The following is a 17,944-nucleotide window of genomic DNA, read 5'->3' on the forward strand; positions in this document are numbered from 1 at the left end:
TTCGAAGGGGGGGCCCATGAGTTTAGCAAGCACCACATTAAGGTCCCATCCTGGTGGTGGGTTCGAAATTGGAGGGTGAAGCCTCTTTACCCCTTCCATAAATGCTTTAACCGCTGGTACTTTCCACCACAACACCTTGTTATGGGAGGTGGTGTAGGCTGACAGCGCCGCCAGGTGTACCTTGAGTGAATTAAATACCAATCCTGCATCGAGCAGGTGGAGCATGTAAGTGACAATACTGGAAGGAGTGCAATCAACCGGGTTGATATGTTTATTCTGGCACCAGATAACAAATCTTTTCCATTTATCAAAGTAACAGTGCCTCGTATTTGGTTTCCTAGATTCCTTCAGGATGTTAATGCACCTCTGTGGTAAATTGAGATGTCCAAACTCTGACTTCAGGAGCCATGCTGCCAAGCTAATTGAGCTGGGTTGAGGATGCACTGTGTGACCTTGGTGCTGGGATAGTAGTTTGTGCCAGTACGGGAGTCTGATGGGTTCGCACACTGCTAGTCTGCGGGCGTGTGGGAACCACGGTTGTCTCGCCCACATGGGAGCAACTAGGATGAGCGTCATCGATTCCCTGTGCATCTTGTTGACCACCTTCCTCATTAGAGGCGTTGGTGGAAAAGCATTGGCAAACATCCCTGACCAGTTCATCCACAGGGCGTTCCCCTTGGAGTCTGGCTGGGGAAACCTGGATGCGAATCCTGGGCATTGTCTGTTTTCGCTTGTGGCGAATAGGTCTATAGTGGGGAAACCCCACTGTGAGAAGAGGTCTTCTAGACTTCTCTGTGCAGACACCATTCATTTTCTTCTGGGAGGGGATTTCTGCTCAAAGCGTCTGCTAGAGAATTGAGATCCCCTGGAACATGTTGAGATGACAGGTAAATGTTCCGTCTCAGTGCCCATGTCCAAATTTTCTGGGCAAGCTTGGACAGATTTGGCGAACGAGTCCCTCCCTGCTTGTTTATGTAAAACATGGCTGTCGTGCTGTCTGTTAAGATCTGCACTGACAGGTTCATCAGTTGGGGTTCAAATGCTCGAAGCGCTCTGAAGACTGCCAGAAGCTCTAGCAGATTGATGTGATTCTTGGCCACTGTGTGAGACCAGAGACCCTGAGCTTTGTGGTGAAGGATGTGTGTGCCCCACCCCGATAGTGACTAGTCTGTAGTGGCTACAGCCTGTATCTCCGGATAGAAAAAGGGTTTCCCCTTTGACAGGTTCTCTCTCGACTTTGTACAAGTGTTGGCGAAACGACCACTAGATCGTCCCACTGACCAGACCATAGTTTCGCCAACCATTCCTGCATGGGTCGCAGGCGCGTGTGTGGAACCAGGTAAATACATGACGCCATCCTGCCTAGCAAACGCATCGCTTTGTGCACCCTTATCTGAGGACCGGGCTGATATTGAGGAATTTGCAGTAGTATATTCCGAATTCTTTCCTCTGATGGAAAGGCCAACCCCTCTTGAGTGTCTAGGACAGTTCCTAGGAACTGTTTGGAGGGGCTTGGCACCAGGCTTGATTTTTTCTCGAAACCCAATTCGAAGAGTAGGTCGATAGTTCTTTGGATGTTGGATTTGCAAATTACTGAGGTTTCCCCCGTGATGAGCCAGTCGTCCAGGTAAGGGTACACTGGGATTGCCTCCCTGCGTAAGTGTGCCGCCACCACCGCCAGTACCTTGGTGAACACCCTTGGCGCCGAGGCTATACCGAAGGGCAGCACCTTGAACTGGTAGTGCTGACTGTCCACCTTGAAGCGCAAGAATCTTCTGTGCGCTGGGAACATGGAAATATGAAAATAAGCATCTTTCATGTCCAATGTTGCCATGTAATCCCCTCTTTTTATGAGGGGGATTACCTCTTGGAGAGTAGTCATGCGAAATTTTTGGAGCTTGACATACTTGTTTGCAGGGCGTAAGTCTAATACTGGGCGCATTGTCAAATCTTTTTTTGGCACAAGGAAGTAAGTTGAATAAATACCCTTGTTTACCTGGTTGCCCGGGACGAGTTCCATCGCATCCTTTGCAAGAAGATTGACGATTTCCTTGAGGAGGATCTTCTGGTGGTCCAGGGAGTGTATTTTTTGTCGTGGAGGGTGGTTGCGGGGGCGCTCCAGCAGTTCGATGCAGTATCCTGCGGACACTGTGGACTACACCCATCCGTCCGATGTGATCCCTTCCCATGCTTGGGTGAAGTTGGAAATGCGCCCCCCTACTGGGGATGTGTGGGAAGGGACCCTGAGCGGAATGTCGCTGTTTGCCGGTAGGCGTACTGACTCTGGCTGGGCTGCCTCTTCCTCTACCACGGCCCCTCTTATTACCTCTGCCGTAATTTGGGTAGTCTGTTGGTTGCCACCCCACAATGTACCCTGCCCCCGTGTGTAATTGGAGCCCCTCTGGGAATTTTGGCCACGTGAGCGACGAAAATTACTATTCCCTGTTTGGTTCGTGGGCTTATTTAGTCAATTGTCCCAGGGACTTAAGGGTATCGTACTCGTCTTTGGAAGTTTTGAGTGCCTCTTCTACTGCTTTGCCAAACAAGACATTCAGTTCCACCGGCATGTCGATAAGGGTAGCTTGGGTCTCAGGTTTAAACCCTGACTGCCTAAGCCAAGCGTGCCTCTTAATGATGGTGCTCTCTGCTATGAGCCTGCCTGCATTATCAGCGGCGTCAAAGGTTGTCTTTAGAATGCAACCGGACACGAATCTGCCCTCCGACGCGATCTGGGCTAGCTGGCCCTTTAGTAGTTCCGGTGCGGAGTCAATGAGAGCAGCTACTTGCTCCCACTGGTGGCAATTGTAACTTGCCAGCAGAGCGGTGGTATTGGCGATTCTTGCCTGGTAAGCGGAAGTGGAGGCCACTTTCCTTCCTAACCCGTAAATCCTCTTGCTCTCCTTGTCTGAGGAAGCTTCAGATGCTGATAGGTGTCCCCGCTCTCTTCCTGGTGTTAGTGACTACCAACGAGTCAGGCTTAAGTTGACCCCTTATGTAAAGTGGGTCTGACTGGGCGGCCCTGAACATCTTTTCAATTCTGGGGTTTACAGCCCTGGTGAGATTAGGGGTGAGGAGGGAAGGATCAATTCTGCGTTGGATGGAGTTCAGAATTGGAATGGCTTGGGCAATGGGTTTCTTGTCGCCCATGATTTCCTCTGCAAAGTTCCTCTCTTCTTGCGCCCCTTGAGTGTCTATGTGGAAGTGCTCTGCCGCTCTAGCTGTTAGGGAGAATTCTCTGTAAAGGCTAATTTCCCAAACCTAGTGAGTCCCCCAGCAGCTTTGCTGGATTTTTGGGGTTTATTTTGTTCTCCTGCTAAGAGTGAGACTCTTTTACTCCCACTCTTAGGCATGATTTGAGGTGTTCCTTTGTCTTTCCATGTGATTTATTGGCTATGGGGTCTTTTACTCCATAGGGTCTCATGTGTTTTTGATGTGGGTTACACAGCACCCTCCGTTCCGTAACCCATGGGTGTTGTAGCGACCCCCCAACATAGACTCCATACCTTGGGACTGACTACTGTCTCCCAGGGCATATAAAGTCACCATTGGCTTTACTAGTCCCAAATTATGAACAGAAACCAGTACAAACCATCATATTGTGGACGTACTGGTCGGGGCAATTCGATTGCCCTGGGGTCTGTTGTTCGAGGGGGCACGTCTCCGTCCCCCCTGATCGAGTTTTGGCTGGTGGCAGTGGATACTACTTTTTATATCCGACCGCGAATATATCTCTATGGGATTTTACCATTGTTCGAGGCTACCAACTTTAATTATTTAATTCCTAGAGCGTCGAACATACCGCCGGTTTATTTATTTAATATTAATTCACCGGTTGGTATTTTTTTGCCAGAACTCGATTCTAAAATGGCGTTTGTGTTCTCTTCTGTGACTCCAACCCAAGTCGAGCCCTTTGTTCCACTTTTTGGCGTGCTTCTCCACAGAAGCCTCCAAAAGTGGTGCCACTCTGTCTGGGTACCACAGGGGATGAGGGAGGGGGTTTAGGCACCCTGGACTGAGTTGCCTTGGCAACTCAAGTTGCACTCTTGTGTGATTGGCCCAAGTGGTGAGCCGGCCGGCTGAATGAATGGGGGTTTGCTGCATAAAAGCAGGGCTTTGGGGACTGGAACTTCAGAAGTCACCACAGGACCTAAGAATCCGAGGAGGGAGAAGCCGAGCCGACCTGCAACGACGACACCACCGGTGGAGCCCTGCTGAACCGTCTCACCACTTTTCCCGACGACAGAGGAGATCTCCAGTCCCGAGAGTCTTCTTCCTTTGACTGGTGGGGATAACCAGTTTTGCCTTCTTTTCACCTTCCTGGAGAAGCTTGTGGCCGCCTTGCCCGTGCCAAGCAGTCCGGCAACCGGAATACCACGGCTTACCACTACCGCGAAGAGAAGGGTAGTACCTTTTAACCGAAGAACTCTGCGGCTGGTTTCTTCCCTGGCAGTGCAACAACCTTCATCTTTCCTCCACGGCAAGACCTCCTCTTCCTCTTGGCGGAACACCGACTTGCACCCGCTGCCAGGAACAACTGCGCCCGCTGGAGCTTCCTTCACACTTAAGGTACTGTGTCCCGCCTGGCTTCCCTTGCGACAGATCGTTCGGGGTGACAGTAAAGCCTCGACTTTCTAACCTGGGCTGGCCTGGGACAACCTAGCTAACTTTTCCTGACTTTAATTTCATTCTTTGTGTGCGAACTATCTACAAGACTCTTTGGGCATAACCCCACTGTGTGAACCTGGACCCCTTCTGCTTGCTCTCTCCAAGAGTGGGCCTTGCAATTGACTTCCTTGCTCTCCAGTAGAACTCTGCCTATCCTGCCTTACTGTGGCTCTTTTAAAAGTATTGAAATGTGTGTGCTTCCATAACTCTGCCTTTTTCCCTCCCTTTTTAATAACTTATTAGAGTGCCATCTTATGTTAAGCGCTCACCTCTGTCTGAAAATAAGTGGTGTTTCTCATTAAGACTTGTCTAATAAGTAATGAGGGTTGTATATATATATATAATAGTGACTGTGTGCTGAATTTACTTTTCTCTTTGTGCTAGTGTAATTTACAAGTGTGTCTTTAAATAAATAACTATATACTTTTACACCAAAGCTCTGGTCAGTGTTTTCTTGTGCTACTGTATCCCTGTACCTATTGTGTATACTCTATATACTGCCTAACTCTTCTTGAGGGAAGTCTGACTGATCAGCCACAGCTACCAAGTGAATCTGTGTGGTACAGACTGCTACCAAGTGGGTTTACTGCCAAACACCTGTAGTCTTAAGTCTTTTGCAGTGGTCCCTAAGGGAACTGCACAGGTTTCTGCCTAACACTAGCTAAGACCTCATTTAGAAGGGGCTGGTTATCTACAGGAGAGTCAGTAACCTGTGGTTCCTTGCGAACAGGAGAGTCTATTATATTGTAGACTTCTGCCTCGTCTTCCTCCTCCCCATCTTGGCCCTCGTCATCTCCATAATAATTGACTCCTGTTTGGTTGTCCAATATTTCTATGTCTGGATCCTCACTATATTGCTGGTAAGGTTGGATGTAGTAAGGGTCTGAAATCAGGCACTGAGTTGGAGTCCCAAACCGAGGTCTCTAATTAGGAGGCTGAGGGTCCCTGGAACCTGAAGGAGTAGTGTTGTCAGGGGTACTCTGATAAATGAGGAATGAGCTGGGGTTTTTTCGTAGAAATCAGCCAGGGAAGACTATCTATGTCCTCACTGCTCCATTCTCTGGAGCTTGGGATGGTAACCTCCTGTTGAGGTTCCTCTTCTATACCCATATCCAGAGGAGTCGGAGGGATAAGTTTGGGTTTAGAGACAGGGGTCGTGGATCTATCCTTATCCGAAGACCTGTGTCTGTCCTTGTGTACCTGGGGTACAGAAGTTAAGTGTGATGACTTTTTCTGCTGTTTATCCCCTTCCCCTTGAATAGAAGAGTGTTTTCCTGATGTTTTGACCCTATCTGAACCTTTTGACGCCTGGCGTCGAGATTCAGGGGTGTGTAGGGTACTCTCTGAATCTTTCGAGTGTGCACGTCGACTTTCGGAGGCAGGTGCCGAACGGGCTGCCGGAGCCGACTCCAAGTGTGCAACTTGGGGGTGGAGGTCAGATTCGTCATCTGACGAATACACCTCTGTGACTTTGGGGAGCGAGGCACTTCTGGCAACTGTGGACGGTTGCCGTGTGTCGTGCGGCGATCTCGACCTGGAACGCCCAGAGGACACCGATTCTGTGGAACGCTCTCTATGTGCCTCCTTCTTCCGAGAACTCGACACACGTGTCGAGTCTCGGCTGGCCTTAGTGTGTTTGGGTGCAGTAGTTTGGGTAGCGCTTGTGTCGCCGGGTGTGGTCCCCATAACTGCCCGCCGGACAATCCTCTGAGGTCGCGTGAGGGATCAAGGGTACAGTGGACGTCACACTAGGGATAGTATTACTGGCCCGCCCTGTGTCGACGCCCATTTTCGAATTTCGAAAAACAAACTGTAATACTCCGCAGCTTCCACTAGATGTCGGCCTATGCACAGCATGTGATCTAAGCAGATTCCACAAGCCTCAGAAACTTGGGATACATTACTCACCGTAATCGTATTTCTGATGCTTGTATCTGCTTAGATTCACGTGCTGTGCATAGGCCGACATCTAGCGGAAGCTGCAGAGTATTACAGTTGTTGTTTTCGAAACTCAAAAAGGGACATTGACAGGGCATGCCAGTAATACTATCCCTATTGTGACGTCCACTGTAACCATGATCCCTCATGCGTCGCGGTCCCTCATATTGTTATTTTTCTGACATGAGCTAGCATGAGGTGTAGCGTGAGTACAGTTGTATCCAAGCAGATACGTATCAGGCAAGCTAACAAGCATCCATGAGGGGAGGAGGGGCGGGCGCATGTGAATCTAAGCAGATACAAACATAAGAAATACGATTACGGTGAGTAATGTATCCCTTCTGAGGCTTGTGGAATCTGCTTAGATCACATGCTGTGCATAGATTACCGAGCAGTGTTAGAAGAAGGAGGTGGGATGTGAGAAGGTTCATGAGCGAATAAATGTCTTAGAACAGCTTGTTCCACTTGTGTATCAGTCTTGGAATGAGTGTCAATGCAGTAGTGCTGAGTCAAAGTATGTATCGAGCTCCATGTAGCTGCTTTGCAAATACTGTCTAAGGGGACATTTGCAATGAAAGCCAGGGTGGCTCCTGTGCCTCTTGTGGAGTGAGCCCTGAACGTAAAAGGCAGTGTCTTATCTGACAGGGAATAGCACAGTTGGATACATCTGACTATCCACCTAGAGATGGCATTAATTGAAATGCGGTCACCTTCTCTGCCTGGCGCTATGGAGACAAACAATTGATCTGTTTTTCTCAGCATCTGGTCTTGTCTACATAGTAGAGGACCGCCCTCCTCACATCTAGTGTGTGGAGTTTTACCTCAGCTGAGCTGTTGGGTTGCTGGAAGAAAGCCGGTAGCTCAATTGACTGGTTTACGTGAAATTTGGAGACGAATTTAGGGGAGAACCTAGGGTGAGTACGTAAAACCAGCTTGTCTTTGTGTACAATAAAGAAAGAATCCTGCACTGACAATGCTTGTATTTCAGTATTTCACTCACTCTTCTCATGGAGGTGATAGCCACTGAGAAGGCGGTTTTGTAAGTCAGGTGTTTTAGACTGGACTTGTGCATTGGCTTGAAAGGGGGTCCCATGAGCTTAGCGAGTACCACGTTTAGGTCCCAACCTGGCGGTTGGTTAGAGATTGGAGGGTGGAGTCTCTTTACCCCCTCTATAAATGCCTTGATGACAGGTACCTTCCATCATGCAAACTTATTATGGGAAGTGATGTAGGCTGACAAAGCCGACAGGTGGACTTTTAGGGAGTTGAACACTAGCCCTGCATCTAGTAGGTGGAGCATATAGGTAAGAATGTTAGATGGAGTACAATCAATGGGATTGATTTGCTTATTATGGCACCAAATTACGAAACGTTTCCATTTATCATAGTAACAGTGCCAAGTGTTTGGTTTTCTTGATTCTTTCTTTCAAGATATCCATGCATCTCAGTGGCAGATTGAGATGGCCGAATTCTATGACTTCAGGAGCCATGCTGCCAAGTTCATAGAGTGTGTCTGTGGATGCACTGTTAGTCCTTCGTGCTGGGTGAGTAGGTTGTACTGGGATCGCACATCGCCAGTCTGCACAGATGTGGATACCACCGTTGTCTCGCCCACATTGGAGCAACTAGAATGAGCGTCATCGGTTCCTTGTGTAACTTGTTCAACATCTGAGAGGAGTCGGGGGGAAAAATGTAGGCAACTTCCCTGACCAGTTCATCCATAGGGCGTTCCCCTTGCAACCTGGCTGGGGGAACCTGGACGCGAAGTCTGGGCATTGACGATTTCCGCTTGTGGCGAATAGGTCTATAGTTGGACAACCCCACAGAGAGAAAAGGTGTTCTACAACCTCTTTGTGTAGATGCCACTTGTGTTCCTCTGGAAGGGGATCTCTGCTCAATGAGTCTGCTAGAGCGTTGAGTTCCCCTGGAACATGTTGTGATGACAGGAACATTTTCTGTTTGAGTGCCCATTTCCAGATTTTCTGTGCAAGTTTGGATAGATTTGGAGAACGTGTCCCCCCCGTTTGTTGATATAAAACATTGCTATGGTGCTGTCTGTTAGGATATGCACCGACAGGTTTGTTAAATGGGCGAAGATTTTGTACCAGGGTTGGCGAAACGACCACTAGATCATCCCACTGAATGCTTGCCTGGGACCATTGTTTCGCCAACCACTCCTGAATGGGACGCATGCGGAGGCGCGCGTGGGGAACCAGGTATATGCAAGATGACATCATGCCTACTAAACGCATCGCTTTGTGCACCCTTATCTGGCGGCCAGCCTGATAATGTGGTATTTGCAGTAACAAATTTCTTATTCTCTCCTCTGAGGGAAAGACCAACCCTTTTTCGGTGTTTAGGATAGCTCCAAGGAACTGTTTGGAGGTGCTGGGCACCAGGCTTGATTTTTTTCTCGTTGATTGAGAAGCCCAATTGAAAGCAGGTTGATAGTTGTTTGGATGTTTTGTCTGCCAATCAGAGGTGATTCCCCTGTTATGAGCCATTTGTTCAAGTAAGGGTACACTGGGATTGCCTCCCTGCGCAGGTGCGCTGCCACCACCGCCATTATCTTGGTGAATACCCTTGGAACCAAGGCTATTCCGAAGGGCAGCACCTTCAGTTGGTAGTGCTGGTTCGCTATCTTGAAACGCAAGAATCTTCTCTGCACTGGGAACATTGAAATATGAAAATAGGCATCTTTCATATCCAGTGTTGCCATGTAATCCCCCTTTTTTAGAAGCAGGATTACCTCTTGTAGCGTAGTCATGCTGAACTTTTGTGGCTTGACATATTTGTTTGCAGGCCTCAAATCTAAAACTGGGTGCATGGTTAGATCTTTTTTGGGCACAAGGAAGTAAGTTGAATAAATACCCCTGTTTACCTGGTTGGCTGGGACCACTTCTATGGTGTCCTTTAATAGAAGTGTTGTTATTTCTTCTAGAAGGATCCGCTGATGTTCCTCTGAGTGGACCTTTTGTCTTGGGGGGTGATCGCTTGGGGGGTGATCGCGAGGACGTTGTAGAAGTTCTATGCAGTAGCCCCCTGCTACTGTGGACAGCCCCATCTGTCCGAGGTAATACCCTCCCATGCGTGGGTGAAGTTGGAAATATCTCCTCCTACTGTAGATGTATGGGAGGGTACCTGGAGCGGAATGTCACTTGCTCTGAGGTGGGGTTCCACCTCGAGCTGGGCCCCTGCCCCGATTGCCACAACCTCTACAGTGTCCTCGTGAATTGCCCTGAAAGGTTTGTCCTTGGTTGTTGCCATAGGAACCTTGGCTTTGGTTGTATCCTGATCACCTCTGAGAATTTTGGCCCCGAAAGCGGCGAAAATTGCTGTTACCTCTTTGCCCCGTGGGCTTGTTCGTGAGCTGACCTAAGGACTTTAGAATGTCATACTTGTCCTTTGCTGTCTTCAGAGCATCTTCTACAGCCTTGCCGAAGAGCACATTAGGTTCCACAGGCATATTGATTAAGATTGCCTGTGTTTCTGGCCTGAAGTGCCCTCTGCGATAACTCTCCCTGCACTGTCAGCGGCGTCAAAGTTCGACTTGAGGAGACAGGTAGACACAGCTCTTCCGTCTGCTGCCACCTGGGCCAATTGAGATTTAAGTGGCTCAGGTGCGGACGAGAGTAACGCCGAAACCTCCTCCCACTTATGGCAGTTGTAACTTGCCAAAAGTGTAGCATTATTTGCAATTCTTGTCTGGTAGGCTGCAGAAGAGGCTACTCTTCTGCCCATTGCATACATTTTCTTGCTCTCCTTATCTGGAGGAGCCTCGGAGGAAGCAAGGGGTGTGCCTGCTCTCTTTCGTGTGGTGGTAACCACCAAAGAGCCTGGTCTTAACTGGCCTCTTATGTATAGGGGGTCTGAGGGTGCAGGCCTGACCAGTTTCTCCACACGCGGGTTAACGGCCCATGTGAGATTTGGTGCCTCCAGCGAATCTGTGTTGCACAGATTTTAGCTGTGGGATAAAGTGCCCTACTGTCTTTTTGTCTACCAACAATTGTTCTGCGAAGTCTCTGTCCTCTTGAACCTCTTGTGTGTCAATGCGGAAATGCTCTTCCGCTTTGGTTAGGACTTCGTTGAGGAGGGTTTGATTGTCTACTGGGGAATCTACCACTGGAGGGTCTTGATTAATAGGGGAACCTATGGAATACATATTTGCCTTCTGGTCCGGGTCCTCATCGTCCCCATAATAAAGTTTGTCTGTGTCCTCATCAATAAGTTGAGGGTCAGATGTTTCAATGAATGAAAGATCATCCTGTTCTTCTGGATCTATTTCAGGGTCATATAGATCTATAATTCTGCACTGTGTCGGGACATTAGAACAAACCCTCTTGGTAAGGGGTTGAGAGCCAGAAGGGGCTGAGGTGGGAGGGGTGGCCTGAAAGCTTTGAAAGTAATCTGCATTTTTCTCAAAGCAATCTGCCATAAAGGTCATTCTTCGCATTACTCTGTTGATATCCTGCGAAGACCATTCCTTTGAACTTGGGATTACAGTGTCGGGAATACCCATGTTTTCATTAGTAGTAGGTATGCGCTTTGGCCTAGAGTCTTTGGGCTTGGATAAGATTCCCTTTTGTGAAGACTTGTCCCTATTAGGACTCTTGTCCCTGTGAGGGTTCTTAGAGGATTTCTTATGGTGTTTTTCCCCACCCTGGGGCCCGGAGGAGTGTGTAACTGACTTTTTGGGGCACGACGTCTTATTAGATGAAGAACGTCGAACTTCGGGTGTGGGGCCGAGGTTTCGTCCGCAGACAAACGATCTTCGGAAGGTGTTTTAAGTGTGACACCTTACCGTCTTTCAACGTCTTAGCCCTGTCATGTGGCGATCTCGAACTGGTGCTTGTGTGTTTTGTGCTTTGTGCTCTTGAAGCGCTCCCGCCGCCGGGTGTAGTCCCCACAACATTCCTACACTTTGTTCGCCCAGCTGCCATCCCCTTTACCCAGTATTATGGTAAACACTCGATTTAAGTTTTTCCCTAAGTGCAACCGGAAATTCCGCTGGGTGGACAAACATTTAGTTTTTAACTTGTAACTTCGAAAACAACAACTGTAATACACCGCAGCTTCCACTACATGTCGGCCTATGCGCAGCATGTGATCTAAGCAGATTCCACAAGCCTCAGAAGGGATACATTACACACCGTAATCGTATTTCTGATGCTTTTATCTGCTTCGATTCACATGCTGTGCATAGGCCAACATCTAGTGGAAGCTGCAGAGTATTACAGTTTGTTTTTTGAAACTCGAAAATGGGCGTCGACACAGGGCATGCCAGATACCCAGATCCTCCTCCCGCTTTCTGGAGATTATGAAAAGGATTTGGCCTTGGTAAATAGAGTGTACATCATCTTTCAGGCATGGATGGCTAAACACTGACTTTGCCTGAATGATGATAAAACTGAACTTATCATCCTAGGCACTACCACTAGCCTAAAGAAACTAGGACCTGCCTACTGCTCCTTCGTGATTGATGGCAACAACATCAAAGTGGGACAAGAGGTCAAAACATTAGGCTTCTACCTGGATTCCAAGTTCTCCTTCAATAGACAGGTGGCTCCCTAGCATTCTCCACAGCATACAAGTGCAAATTGATCCACGCAGCCAAACCATTCCTGTCCGACATTAGTTGCCTCACCATCGCTAGAGTCCTTATACTGTCCCGCCTAGACTATTGCAATGCCCTCTATGTGGGATCCTCTAAAGCCACCACTAGCAAACTACAAACTCTTCAGAATAATGCTCTTAGAGCAGCTCTGGGCATTTCTAGAAGAGAGCATATTACATCTTACAGCCAACAACACAACTGGCTGTCCATCAAAAATAAAATTCTCTTGAAAACGGCTTCACTCACTCATAAATCCCTTAACAACGCAGCCCCAATCTATTTGATTGACAGATTTTACAGACAGTCCTCCATTAGACCTACAAGATCAGCCTACAAAGATTGCCTCTCTGTCCCTAACTTCAAACGCTCTACTATTGGTGGCAAGAGCTTCCCCTAAAAGCAGCCAAATTGTGCAACTCCTTGCCGCCTACTCTCAAGAAAGGACCTGCCCTATCAAAATTTCCACTCCAAGGTAGTTCTATGGCTGGAAAACTCAGACCCATAAACTCATTTAGGTGCCAAGTCTCTCCCACTGGTGCCACATGCACACATTGTAACCACGTGTGCCTACTTGTACATATGTATATTATCTTGTGTATCCTCACTGTGTTTATGCACATATCATGATTGTTGTAATATATTATGTTTGTTGTAACTAAGCTTCGCAATTTCATGTAAAAGTTGCGTCCTGATACCTGAGGGTATGTCGTGCGTTTTACAAATAATAAACAAACAAACCTCTCTAGCCTTGAAGGGACGAATTGCCCAGATTCATCACACTACACAATCCCACAACCCTCCAGACTATCCCATCACCACTCCACCACACTACGCCAAAAAGCCCACCCCACTCCATCTCACACACCACCCCAGCCCAACCTACACCACTACTTTGCTTATTCCACCATCCTGCCCACCCTAGCAAACCTCTGCCTACCATTCTCACGCCTGCCATCTGCCCCCACCTTAGCTCACCTCTTCTCCCTCTGCCCTTAGCTCATACCTACCCAATTACATATTAGCTCACACTTAAGACCACCATGCTAACCTTAAATGTCTCAAACATGTCTGCAAGCTAGCGTTTTATGACACATAATAGTTATGCACATATGTAAAAAAAAAGGGGGGGGCCCATGGAGAGCGCAAACAACCAAATAACCAGTTCAATTATGTTATTCCACCTCGGGAGGGTCTACAAACATGTTTAAACTCTCTGTACTTTCCACATAAAAGGAATATCTCTTTGGATTTCAGTCTGGTCCCAGCCACAAGAACAGTCCAGAAAGAAATGCTAGCCAATTCTCCCCTGAGCTTAGAGAAGTATAGCGTCACCTCATTGATGATGTCCATAAAGGTACAAGCATGTGTCTGTGGATGCTGTTGGCATACCTCTCAACTTTTTAATTCCCCAGGGTGGGTGAAAAAGGAGAATTTTGTTGTGGACAGTTGAGAGCCCATTGAAATGAACAGACAAGTAAGGGGCTTAGCAGGAATTAATGCATTCCACCCACCCAAAGCATGTGAGTTGAGAGGTATGCTGTTACTCTTGCACCCTTCTGAGTGGGAAACGTAAAAAAGAAAATGTTAGTTGGCTGTGTTTGTTCTCAGTAAATGAGCTTCCTCAATTTTGGAAAATTTGAGATGCTGGGGTTTCAGTCTAAATAGGAAGGGTAATCCAGACCTAGGCCCATTCTTCACAGTACATCTTCATCTCACTGATGATGCCCAACAAGGCAGAAACACGTTTGGGGTTGCTGTTACCACTCTTGTTCAGGGAAATATTGCCTACCATTTCGCTGGTGGACTGCCCTTGCGGATGGGACCAGACTGATGCGTACATGAATATTTCACCTCTGTGAAAAGTACAGTGAGCTAAAGCGTGGTTGTAGACCATCCTGAGTGGAAACCACCCCAGAGAACAAGTTATTTGGCCATGTTCATTTTCAGTAGAGGGGCTCTCACAATTTTGGAAAATTAGTTATACACATAGGGTTATGATAAACACCTCAGAGTAAGGAGAAGTCTTTCTAGTATGTCAAATACGAATGTTATTTGCCTGCAAACACTAACTTGCAGTCATGTTTGGAATTACTCAGTAGAGCCAAGCATATATACTGTATTCTTACCTACAAATATAAAATGCAATAAACAAATGCAAATGCAAACATTATTTGCTTTGCCAATTCGTGCTGTTATGGAAGGAACATTTGGATGGGCACAACAAAATCAGGAAAACATTTTTTTTTATTTTAAAACCTCCACCTAAGATACCTTTAACATTACTGGCCTCTCTTCCTCCGTGTCAATTGGGACGTTCGTACTCGTTACCCAGGTGTTGGTGCATAGATGCCGCAAACGGACGTAGGAGTTCCTGATAAAGAAAGGCCCATAGTGAAAAACATGCATTTCTTTATAGAATAGCTCTTGCAGGAAATGTATAGAAAGTTTAGCTTTCTTTTTGTATTGCAACATTCTAATACTATTACTATCCCTCTTAAATAAACCAAGATTCAGTCTGCATGCTTTCCAATCACTTAACAGACCAGCTGCAAAATCAAGGCCTACCTTGGCACCAAGCAATCAGCCCGCTGAAGGGTTGTGGCATCCAGCTCAAACAGGGATGCAATGTCATTTCCAATTTCGACAGACACCAGGCTGTACATAATCTTCTCCCCAGCCTGCCTTTTCCTCTTTGACGTCAGAAGTCCATTATCGCTCTGTAGAGGAAACACCAGAATTAATGGCCGATATTACTTAAATACATTTCAAATGGATGCATAAATAATACCAACAAATGGACCATATTCTGATAAATTGCTAAAAGGATCAGATAAATTGTCACCCAAAATCTGAAATGTCATTGTATGAAAGTATAAGATTACCTTTTATTTATTTGTATTACACAGCTTAATCTTTGATGTACTTTTACATTCCTCAAATACTAAAAATCTGTAATTCGTGGGGATGACAATTTACCTTACAATGATATATTTTCAATCCATTGTTAAATGAGCAGCACGGCACACGGATTATTATTGTGTTGCGGTAGAAGCACCATAATTATGTTTAAATGATATTGGTGAAGTCCCTGATCTAGGTTTCAGGGTGGATGGGGAGGTCACCAAGGAGGCCTGATGCCACCATTTGTCGAGTGATGCTGGCCCAGGGACAGAGTGTGGAGGATACCTGGGCTAAGCACATGTTCCTTTATGAACATCTTGCCTAATGGTGTCTGGTCCCCTAACGTACAGGAGTCCCGGGGTGATGACAAGCAGACTCAGCTGGAATGACGAAAATAGTATTTTGGTGGGGGCGACAGTGTAGAACGAAGTATTAGAAAATAAGAAAAAGCGTGTGCAGGTCTCCAACTACAGAGGCACACTTAAACCAGTAGCTTGTAAACATTATGAAAGTTGGATTGTCGAGGAACATCACACTCATTTGCAGCAGTTCTTTCCTATAGGGGCAAATAGCGATAATCCATGATGGAGGCAAGCGGCAATGACAGCTCAGTATAAGGAAGTAAAGGGGCATAAATAGGGCCATCTGACTAGCCACCATAAAAAAGCAAATCTACTGTCAATACAACTGAGGGCTCAAACCTGAGCCTAGTGGATCAGGGGTGGGGCCATAGCTGCACATAACTGAAGGTGTTGAAGACATAGTTGCCACCCCACTCTTATCCTCTCTCAGCACTGACTCTAGGAAACCAACTCTACTGTGGCAAGACAAAACAGATCAAGAAGCAACCCAACCCGTTACTACACTTTCCACCAGAGAAATTGTAGTAGAAATTGTAGTAACCAAGCTCAGCCTCGTATCCAACAACATCACTAATAGATCAAAACTGCCAGTAAGATAAAGAGCGAGGGAAGAGAGGGGTGTGTGTGTGGGTGTGTGTGTTTGGAGAACAAGCAAGTAGTGGTTTGGAAGTGAGAGTTGGAGGAGTAAAGGAGGGAGGCGAGCAGGATGGTGGGAGGAGAGAAGGATGGAGGAGGATCAAGAAAGAAAGAAGGAATATCTGAGGGGGGAGCAGCATAGCATAAAGATGTGCTCTTGTGAGCTCTGGATGGGTGGAGGTCCACAGACCTGCTATCACACAGTAAAGAGCAAATGTGAGCTTCATGACCCACATTGCACCCTCTGTGGAGACAGTGATTTCTTTTGGTGACTCCCCAATTTCGATCTGAGGCTCTATTTCTGAAATGGGCACTATTCTGCCTTTTTTTAACCACATTTTTCACTCTTAAAAAAATATTATAAGTTACTCACCGTAGTGACTAACATATTCTTAGTCCTTAGTCCCCTTTCCTCCATACCGCATGGGCGTCCCTTCCAAAGGACGGGAGACAGAACCTTTTTCACCAGAAAAAACCTTCTTCCCCTTTAAATTTAGAGGCGCGCTGGGGTGCGGCCCAGGGAGCATGCCCTGCCCTGACTCCGCCCTCCAGCGCCACACCTCAGACCCCCTTGATGCGTCGACAATAGATTTAACATTGCCTAATGACAACAGTATTATTAGGGGTGAGGTTGGTGGGATGTATGGAGGGAAGGGGACTTTGGACTAAGAGTAGGTTAGTCACTACAGTGAGTAACTTATAATTACTCTTATGTCCCGTACCCTTTCCTCCATACTGCATGGGCGATTACAACTGAATGTAGCCCCAGGGTGGCGAGGAGACCCCCCTTAAGCAAATAGGTTTCTGAGAACCACCTGTCCGAAAGTCGCATCAAATCTAGAGCCGGCATCCAAACAGTAATGCTTGCAGAAAGCCGAGAGAGTGGCCCAAGTGGCTGCCCTGCTTCTGACTTGCCAAGGGACATGGCGCTGGAATGCAATGGCTGTTGCCTTGGCCCTGACTGCGTGGGCATGCCTGTTGGCCGGAAGCGGCTTGTGCTGCCCTTGTACGCTTCCTTGATGGCCGCGAACATCCAGTGGGTAAAATGTCAGGGCACGCCTGAACTCCATGCAGTACAGCACTCTCTGTGCTTCATCCTTGGGATCGGCAAAAAACATAGGAAGGACTATTTCCTCGTTCAAGTGGAAAGCCAACGGCACCTAAGGCAGAAATGCCGGGTCTGTCCGTAGGACTACTTTGTACCTGTGAAAGGTAGTATACGGTTCTGGGGTGACCAGCCCCTGGATCTCGCTGACTCTGCGAGCCAAGGTGAGGCCGACCGGCAAGGCCGTCTTGATGGTGACCAGCCTGATGTCCGCGGACATCATTGGCTCGAACGGTTTGTGCGGCAGGGCGCCCAAGACTATGTTGAGATCCCACACTGGGTGCAGCCTCTTGACGAGTGGGTAGAGCCTTGTGAGCCCTGTCAAATGTTTCTTGACGATAGGATTAGAGGACGAGAAAATCCCCTCCTCCGAATTCCTGTAAGTCCGGATGGCTGTGAGGTATGTATGGCAGGTGTCCACCTGCACACCCGAGTGGGCGAGGTGCCCCTAAAAGGAGAGCACGTAGTCCAAAGTGCATGCCAGGGGGTTGATTTCCTTGGAGTCTGCACTGTGTCAGAATCTGGTCCATTTACTTTTATACTGGGCCCTGGTAGCCTTGCTCCTTGCGCCCTGTATGATTTCCAGATTAGCTTGAGAGAGGCTGAGGTGCTGCAGCGTTATCTGCTAAGGTACCACGCTGTGAGGGCTAGTTTTTGTGGCGCGGGGTGGATGACCCTGCCCCACTGCTGCGCCAGAAGATGAGCTGGGCCCGTCGAGAGGTG

At 47.6% G+C, this 17,944-nt stretch overlaps 1 protein-coding gene across 9 annotated transcripts in view; it reads right to left on the reverse strand.

Moving 5' to 3' along the window:
- The window catches only part of ITPR2 (inositol 1,4,5-trisphosphate receptor type 2), a 4,412,221-nt gene that overhangs the window by 2,739,884 nt on the left and 1,654,393 nt on the right, over positions 1–17,944 (reverse strand). For all 9 annotated transcript variants that reach the window (XM_069628470.1, XM_069628469.1, XM_069628465.1 and 6 more), the window contains 2 exons: positions 14,783–14,934; positions 14,489–14,588 (listed from right to left, as the gene is read on the reverse strand). In XM_069628470.1, coding sequence (XP_069484571.1) covers positions 14,489–14,588; positions 14,783–14,934 — 252 coding nt within the window. The remainder of the gene's footprint in view (positions 1–14,488; positions 14,589–14,782; positions 14,935–17,944) is intronic.

The sequence above is a fragment of the Ambystoma mexicanum genome, chromosome 12, assembly GCF_040938575.1.
Source record: "Ambystoma mexicanum isolate Mex_15411 chromosome 12, UKY_AmexF1_1, whole genome shotgun sequence".
NCBI lineage: Eukaryota > Metazoa > Chordata > Amphibia > Caudata > Ambystomatidae > Ambystoma > Ambystoma mexicanum.